Source organism: Marmota monax, unplaced genomic scaffold (genome assembly GCF_021218885.2).
Source record: "Marmota monax isolate L192 unplaced genomic scaffold, Marmota_monax_Labrador192_F-V1.1 WCK01_AAM20220418_F8-fsc00333, whole genome shotgun sequence".
NCBI classification, from domain to species: domain Eukaryota; kingdom Metazoa; phylum Chordata; class Mammalia; order Rodentia; family Sciuridae; genus Marmota; species Marmota monax.
The window spans coordinates 1,050,787-1,059,984 of record NW_026694397.1 but is presented as its reverse complement, the minus strand read 5'-3'; the positions used below and the strand labels follow the sequence as shown (position 1 = coordinate 1,059,984).

The following is a 9,198-nucleotide window of genomic DNA, read 5'->3' as shown; positions in this document are numbered from 1 at the left end:
AGCATTAAAACTTAAGTAACCTGTCAGTCAGTAGCAGAGTCAGGATTACCATCCTCCAGTCCAGTTGTTTCCTAGATAGTCCACAGCTAGCTACCTGTGCCTCCACTTGCTTGGTCCATTTCACCTTTTAAAAGCAGACCATCATGCATTGCCTTGTGAGTACAGCCACTCTTTAGTATCTTTGGGTAATTGGTTCCACGACCCCCCTACCCAATAACAAAATCTGTGAATGCTGTGTTCCTTATATAAAAGGGCACACATAGTATTTGCATATAATAGTGTACATCCTCCTGTATACTTTAAATAGTTTCTAACTACTTATAATACGTAATAAAATGTGAATGCTATGTAAATAGTTGTCATACTATATTATTTACTGAAAAGAAAAAAAGTTTATATATGTTCAGTACAGATGATATTACTAAAAATATTTTCAATAAAAAATACTTTCAAGCCAGGTGCCATGACACATGTCAGTAATTCCAGTGGCTTGGGAGGCTGAGGCAGCAGGATTGCAAGTTTAAAGCCAGCGATTTAGGCCCTAAGCAACTCAGTAAGACCCTGAATCTAAATAGAATACAAAATAGGGCTGGGGATGTCGATGTAGCTCAGTGGTTAAGTGTCCCTGGGTTTAAACTCTGGTACCAAAAAAAAAAAAAAGGTGACTTTTTTTAGGTGTGTGTGTGGGGGGGGTGCTGACGATGGATTCCAGGGCACCACATATGCAAGGCAGGTGCTCTGCCACTGAACTATATACCCTTTCCAATATTTTGTGATGCTTGACATACAGTTATCCTTAAATTATCTTGGCATTGAATCTCTACATCTTAAGGTAGTCAGTCTCAATTTTCTCATCCATAAAATGGGGATAATAATCCTTTGTTAACTAACTGAGCCCTTTCCTGAGAATCAAATTATTCAACACACATGAAAGTATTTTGAACATGTAAATGGAAAAGCTCCTCCAGATATGGGTGACTCTGAAAAATTGTGTTTGTATGAGTTATGCAATGTAACCAGTTGTCAATTATTAGAATACCTTGCTAGATCAAAATAAAGTGCATTCAGATTCTGTGCTCCTTACTTATAGTGCCAACCTAAATAAATAAGGCCTTTATTTTGCTAGTAATTTGGTTAAAATATCTAAAGCTATATTAGACCTTGGACTCTCTTGACAATTATAATACCTTAACCTTTTTTTCTCCATAGGTGTTACAGAACATCCTGGACACTGAAAGAGAATATGCTAAAGAACTTCAGTCTCTTCTTGTTACTTACTTGAGACCCTTGCAATCCAATAACAAGTAAGTTTTTCCTTTGAAACTCCTTGCTAAATAAAGAAAGATAATGTCAGCATATGGAGTCATTACTCTTATGTCACTGAATAATTGATTTTGCCCTTTAGAAGAATTTCCACAGATCACAGGTTGCCAAGAACATGGTCAGGGCAACAGAAATTATGCAAGATGTTGCTCTGGGAGAGCTTGGCTTGCTTTCTGTGGAAGGAAGGAGTAGATATGAATTTCTCCTGTTATAATTTTTTATTTTTTACATTTTTGTGTCTTTCCTTATATAAGTTTTTTTCAAAACGTAATCAAGAAATACTAATTGCACATATTTATGTGATACAGTATAAAGTTTTTTAAAAAATTTTAGTTATAGATGGACACAGTATCTTTATTTTTTATTTTTATGTGGTGCTGAGGATTGAACTCAGTGCCTCACATGTGGTAGGCAACTGCTCTACCACTGAGCTACAGCCCCAGCCCAGTATGAAGTTTTAATACATATGTGTAATGATCAGATACAGCAGATTGGTGTATCCAGCACCCTAAATATGTTTTCTTTGTGTTGGGAATCTTCAAAAGCCTCTCTACTAATTATTTTTAAATATACAATTAATTGGTATCAACCATGTTACCCTATGGTACTATAGAATATTAGAAGTCATTCCTCTTATCTAGTTGCACCTGTTAAACATCCTCTTCCCTTCCTCCTTCCTCACACCCTTCCCAGGTTCTGGTAACCATTATTTCACTCTCTGCATCTATTAGATGAACTTTTTAAAAAAATCTTCCATGTATCTAGTACATTTTAAAAGTGGCATGTCTTATTTACCATTACTAAGGACTTGCTGGTGCTTTTATTGAGAAAGCACATAAACTGGAAATTCTCGTGCACATTTGGTATTTCCTTGCCAGGACAGAACTTCTTTGCCATGCTGTGAGAGTGGAATGCATGTAGCATTTTATAGATATTCATAACAACAATTCAAGACAGTCTTTCGCTGAGCAAATGTGAATGATAATGAGATATCAAAATGTTTATTTTTTTATTTTTTATTACTTTCTCATGACAATACAATGATCTTGACATATCATACATTTGAGTCAAATGGGGTATAGTTTCTCATTTTTCTGAGTGTACAGATTGCAGAATCACATTGGTTATACAGACATGTATATACATACAGCAATACTAGTGTCTATTTTATTCTGCTGCCCTTGTTCTTTAAAACAAAAATGTTTGAACCTTATTTTGGTGTTAGAAATTTAAAGTGATTGTCAAAGGCCTGAAATGAAAACTTAGTTTTTACAAAAGAAAACTCTTGTCCATTTAATTTTTTATGCTTGTAGGCATAGCATATTTAACATATAGGGGCTAACTGCTTTACTTGTATTATTTTAATTGATTATATATCACTAGAGATCGTGATACATAAATAAAATAGAAAATTTAGCAATCAATCCAAGGAATGAAGGACAAAAGTCTCCCCTTTAATCTCCATAGGAACTGACTTTTATTTATTTATTTATTTTTGTACTGGGGATTGAACCCAGGGCTGCTCCTTTATGTTTTTTTTATTTTGAGGCAGGATCTTGCTAAGTTTCCTTGCCTAGACCTTGAACTTGCTTACTTTTGCTAGACAGTGGCCTACTATCAACTTAAATGAGTTTTTCGCTATTTGTCTTCCTTTTTAAAAATTATGTTTGTTCAGGTTTGACTTGCTGAATTTCTGGCTTATTCTCATGGCATTATAGGAATCTTTCTTCAGTATGAAAGGATTGTGTATTCTCTTGTGGGAAGAGTTTGAACATGATCAGCAACATTGTTCTGGGCTGTTATTGCTATGCGAACTATGAAGTTTGATATGAATCATAGTTCTTAGAGTTAGATGGCACCTCAGGGTCCAGTGCCCTGGGAGAAAATTACTATCTCCATTGCACAGACTTAAAAAGAGAGACTGAAGCTCAGAGAGGTTTCCTGCCTTGTCTGTACGCAGACAGTAAGAGACCCGACTGGATCCACCATGTCTCTTGACACCAGGTGAAATATGCTCTTTGTTTTCTGGAGGTGACAAGCAGAGGATAGAGGAATTTAAGTGGTAAACCTGGGAGGGGAGGGGGTAGTATTTTCAAATGAGGAAGAGACTGATTAGCAATCAAGACACAGTGAGAGGAAAAGATAGGCCAAGAGCCAGGGCAGGGGAGGTGAGAGACCTGAGTCAGACCTGCATTGTTCCTAAATATATTCGGTATGTAGTTGTAGTCAGTTTCCATTAGTTCTGTCTATCTGGTCGATCCCAGAGTGATCTCAGAAAATTAGAGTGTTTATTGTCTGATCCTGAAGGTGCCAGAGAAGCCCCCTGTCAGGCTTAAGTAAGCTCCTGATTCGGGCCTTTGCTGCTACAAAGAGCAGCAAGCAGAGAAGCTGGCCGCTAGCAGTTTCGCTTTTATCACCCATCACTGGGGTTTTCCAGCTTGTTGTTCAAGAGGGCATTATAGCAGAAGAACTGGAAGCTTTTACACTCTAGGGGTTACTGGAGATGTTTGTCTGGGTCTTCCCATTTTTTATTAGCAAAAATATTCTCTTGGAAATACTTTCCAAGGATCATTTTATTCTTAAGGAGAAAGAACAAGTGGCAAACACTAATCTGTTGAGTAAATCTTTGGAAAATTTTCTCTTTAGAAGTGGTTGGGAGCATGGAATCTGGAGATAGGATGTTTTGTTTCAATTTCTGTCTTTGCAATTCATTGGCTTTGTGACTTTGGTTGGTGTGCTTAACCTCTCTGGGTCTGGGTTGTCTAACCTGTAAAATAGATACAGCAGTAGTACCTACCCCATACAGTTATTATAAGGTTGTTAAAATGAGTTCTTATTTGTTAAAAGCTTCCAAACAGTAAGGGAAAACTGGACAAGAACATTCTTCATAGAGAGGCCCTAGGTAAAATTATTCAATTTGCTTTTATTTGATTCTACTCCATTACAAAAATGAAGAAATAAACATCAGTACTATTCTCTTCCTCTTACTTTCTTTCATAAAGATTTCTTTTAGTTGATTTATGAGCATTTTAGTTCAGGAGAAAGATGATTTTTCTGTTTTTTTTTTCTTCTGTGCATTATTTGAGCATATGTCTTTCAATTGCTTTTCTGGTTTTCCCAGGAGAAGGTACACAAAAGTTTTTACACTTATTCCTAGCCCTGATGTATATTTTATCTATTTAGATTACTTAGGTTTTTATACACTTGTTATTGATTTTCCTCATGTGTTTATAAACTACCGAAATGCCACCGTATTACCACTCATTTTGTTTAGAATTGTTAACATAGGAAAGGGAGACCAAAGAAAGAAACTTAAAAAGTTGCCCAAGACCAAGAGTTGGTGTAAATTAAGAAGCAACAGTTAAAATACAGGGATTGCTACCTTCATATTTGCCAGACATTAGCAATCCCTCTGCTAACTAGACTATAGATAATGTAATAGCATCCTTCAATTCTGTTAACTGAAACTCCGTGCATTATTTTTTTTTTTTTCAGTCTGAGTTCTGTGGAGTTTACATCTTTACTAGGAAACTTCGAGGAAGTATGTACATTTCAACAAACACTCTGTCAAGCCTTGGAAGAATGTTCAAAGTAAGTGTGGCATATTTGTTAGGATGGCCAGCAACATTGAGTTGTTCTTGTCTTATCTGTTGCCTTACATAAGGGTGCTTTATATTTATCCATTTGCTTTAGTTTTGATACATTGTCCCAGAACAAAATAACAATACAGAGAAGATGCACTAGGTGGTGTTGTTTGCAGTGTCAAAGCACTAGATGTATATCAGGGCTGTACATTTGGTAAATTATTTCTGACTTTAATTTAAAATCATATCAATTTACTACTTCTGGTCACTTTAAGAGATACATAAGTTCTTTAATTGACCATGGATGACACCTTTGACTCTGATTAAATATTTTCTTTGGTACATTGCAAATTACATGGAAATGGCATCCAGATTATTCTATTTCACATGTTTGTTTTCTCTCATGGGAATTGAACCCAGGGTCTTGTGCATGCTAAACATGCTCTCTACTACTGAGCTACACCTCCAGACCATTTTCTTCTCTTTTACTCATTCCTAGAATTGTGTCTATTATATTAGGTGTTCAAACACATAAAAGTGAGGGAAGGAAAAGTATATCTTTATATGAACTACAAAATAATTTGATGGCTGGTTGCTGAGGCATTCAACTTTGTACTACAAAGTTAACAGTCCTAGTCATTGTGCAATGTATTTCTGTTGCAAGATTAATTTTCTAAATAGCGTATCTTGGAGATATGGGTAACTTTCATCTCTATAAAGAAAATGGGGGTAGTTGCCTGTTTCTTTGGTTTTATGGGACCCGGAGGGCTGTCCAGGGAGAAAGATGGAAAGATCTTAAACTACAGAGACCTGAGGAGCCACTTCAAATGCCAGTAGAGATCTAGATATTTGATATGGAAAGATGTTTACTGAGAAGGGCAGTTTTGCAAACTAGATTCATGATCTTTGTTTGCTGTTCTATGGAGAAACACGTAGAAATAAAAGCCCATGGAATATGCCAAAATTATTATAGTAGATATAATTGAAGGGTGTGATTTTGAGTAAGTTTTTCTTTCTCGTGCTCCTCTGAGTTTTCTACAAACAAAAGGGATGACTTTTAATTTTTAAAATTAAAAAAATCTTGAGGCCACCCTGCCTAGCAACCACCAGGCCAAAAGGACTATATCATATTCTTTTGTGGTGTGTAGCTTTTGGATTTGATTAGTTTTGTCTGTACTTCATATAAACCAGTCAAGAGTATTTTTAATGTGTCAAGCTAAATTTGACAAATGTATGAAAGATGATATATCATGAGCTTTGTAATGTTTTGAACAACCAATAAAAAAATAAAAAAATAAAAAAAGCTAAATTTGAATATAAGCATCTTAGAAATAAACAAACAACCCTACCTACTAATTCTAGGTAAGCATCTGACATATGTGTTATAGCTGTATTTGGTGGTTAGAGTTTAAAGCAGTGCTCAAAAAAGCCTATATTTCATGGATAAAATGGTTTTAATACAGTTTCATTTTTATCCATGGCAAAACAGTCAAAAGGTTTACATGCTGCCAAGTTTAACTGGAACCATCTTTCACCTTCTGTTTCCTATTTTACATTCTGCATTTCACCTGTTTCTCTTACAGATTTCCAGAAAATCAACACAAAGTAGGAGGTTGTCTGCTGAATCTCATGCCTCATTTTAAATCTATGTATCTGGCTTATTGTGCAAATCATCCTTCAGCTGTAAACGTGCTTACCCAGCACAGGTAAATTGCTAATATTTTCCCAACTATGTTGTTTTGTAATAAGATCCTTTCTTAGGACTGCCTCATTTGGAAATCCAAGGCCTCAGTTGAACTCTTGGTTATCCATGTTCTTTTTTTTTTTTTTTGAGAGAATTTCAATATTTATTTTTTACTTCTTGGTGGACACAACATCTTTGTTTGTATGTGGTGCTGAGGATCGAACCCGGGCCGCACGCATGCCAGGCGAGCGTGCTACCGCTTGAGCCACATCCCCAGCCCCTATCCATGTTCTTGATTCCAGGAATTACTTCATTGTTACATGAGTTGGTCATTAATCCAACACATACTTTATTGAGCACCTACTATGTGTAAGGCCTTGTACTATCTGATGGGAATTTAGTAGTGAACAAAGAATAGAAGAACCCTTCCCTTGTGGAACATAGATTCTTGAGGGAAATACAGGTATTAAATAAAACATTGTGAACACATAGTATTCCAAAAGCGTAATTAAAAGGATCTGGGAGAGTTTGGTAATGTGGCATGAACTTAGCCTTCCCCGCTCGATGAATGTTTTATTGGAGTATTATTATATTATTATTCAATGTTTATTGAATATTTTGTGGGTAGAGGAAGTCACTTCTTGAAACAGGTATTGGTAAGGAATGGTGAAAGAAGACCAACACTTGTGCGAGCTGTGTGCCACGACCTTTAACAAAGGGTTCCAATGATAATTTACACAAATATAAATTGTTTCAGGTTCATGAAGAACAATAAAATAGTGTCTCCTTTAAGAATAAGGGTCTTGGGGCTGGGATTGTGGCTCAGCAGTAGAGTGCTCGCCTAGCATGGGTGGGGCCCGGGTTCCATCCTCAGCACCACATAAAAATAAAGGTATTGTGTTGTGTCCATCTACACCTAAAAAATAAATATTAAAAAAAAGAATAAGGGTTTTGGGGGCTGGGGTTGTGGTTCAGTGGTGGAGCACTTGCCTGGTACATGTGAGGTACTGGGTTCAATTCTCAGCACCACATAAAAATAAATAAAATAAAGGTATTGTGTCCATCTACAACTAAAAAATATTTGAAAAAAAATAGAATAAGGGTCTTGGGCTGGGGATATAGCTCAGTTGGTAGAATGCTTGCCTCGCATGCAGTTCAATCCCCAGCACCACATTAAAAAAATAAAGAAGAATAAAAGTCTTTTGAAGCGACCAGGATGAATGCCACAACTCTCCTACCTTTCCTTAGCTTCAGACTACACATCCCTGACACATTCGCTGACACATTCATCTGGACCAGAAAACTGTATGAGAGGCTCAAAGGTGCAGCTTGCCTTTTGATGTCATATGTTAGAAATCCAAGTGGGACAATAGCAAGACCCACGCTCAGGGGCTTTTTTTTTTTTTTTAAGTTGTATTTGGACACAATATCTTTATTTATTTTTATGTTGTGCTGAAGATCAAACCCAGGGCCTCACATGTGCGAAGTGGGTGCTCTACCACTGAGCTACAGCCCCAGCCCCTCAGGGGCTCTTTTGACTTTAACTCTGGGACTAGATTCAGAGCAGACACAGATTCTGGAGACTACTAGACACTGAAAGAATAAGTTTCTCTTAATCTGGCCTAGATTTAAACTCCCAAAATCAGGTGATAAAATTAGTTAACACCAACCCTCAGAAGTGACAGAAATTTTGGTTTTTGCCTTGGTTTGTTTAGAGCTTCAGTTGTATTATAGAGCTGTTATTTAAGGACATTTTTAGATTTGAATCCAGTAGGTCCTAGCAGAAGGTCAATTTTCTCCCCTGAACAAAGTTATAAACACTTTTGAAATAGCAAACATGGAAGTTGGATTTTAAAGCAAGAGAGGCATGGATTTTTGTTTTTAAGGCAAGTGGTTCAAATGCTTAGAAGTAACATTAGCTAATAACAGTACTGGCAATGTGCCAGGCACATGATACAAAAGCCTACCAGGGAGTTACTATTATTACCATCTCTGCTTTACAAATAAGACATTGGAAGGCTTAGGTTAAGCAATCTGCCCAAGAATTCATAGTTGTTAAGTGGTTGAACCAGAATCTGGGTTTGTCAGACTCCCCCAAAATGCTTTTTTTTTTTTTTTGTGAGAGAGAGAGAGAGAGAGAGAGAGAGAAGAGAAGAGAAGAGAAGAGGAGAGGAGAGGAGAGGAGAGGAGAGAGAATTTTTCAATATTTATTTTTTAGTTTTCGGCGGACACAACATCTTTGTTTGTATGTGGTGCTGAGGATCGAATCCGGGCCGCACGCATGCCAGGCGAGCGTGCTACCACTTGAGCCACATCCTCAGCCCTAAAAATGCTTTTTAAAAAGATGTTATCTACAAAGAATAATCTAAAATCAAATTTAGAGAATTAAAATGAGCACCAGGTTCCTACTACCAGTTCATTGAAAACTAATTCACAAATCTTACACTTCAAAATGGAGGAACTGTGATTGGGCAAAGGGGAGGGAGAAGTGGGGAGGGGGACAGGGGCAGGAAAGTTGGTGGAATGAGATTGACATCATCCCTTTCAAGTGAGTTGATTTTTAGTATATTCATAGACATGTGTAACTATCCCCAGAATCAGTTTTAG

At 36.8% G+C, this 9,198-nt stretch overlaps 1 protein-coding gene across 4 annotated transcripts in view; it reads left to right on the top strand.

Annotated features, from left to right (window-relative positions):
* The first annotated feature begins 1,181 nt into the window (after nt 1-1,181).
* The window catches only part of Arhgef6 (Rac/Cdc42 guanine nucleotide exchange factor 6), a 47,137-nt gene continuing 39,120 nt past the window's right edge, over nt 1,182-9,198 (top strand). For all 4 annotated transcript variants that reach the window (XM_046468142.2, XM_046468141.2, XM_046468140.2 and 1 more), the window contains exons 1-3: nt 1,182-1,304; nt 4,819-4,914; nt 6,491-6,613. In XM_046468142.2, the coding sequence (XP_046324098.1) occupies nt 6,537-6,613 (77 nt within the window). In that variant the 5' untranslated portion in view covers nt 1,182-1,304; nt 4,819-4,914; nt 6,491-6,536. The remainder of the gene's footprint in view (nt 1,305-4,818; nt 4,915-6,490; nt 6,614-9,198) is intronic.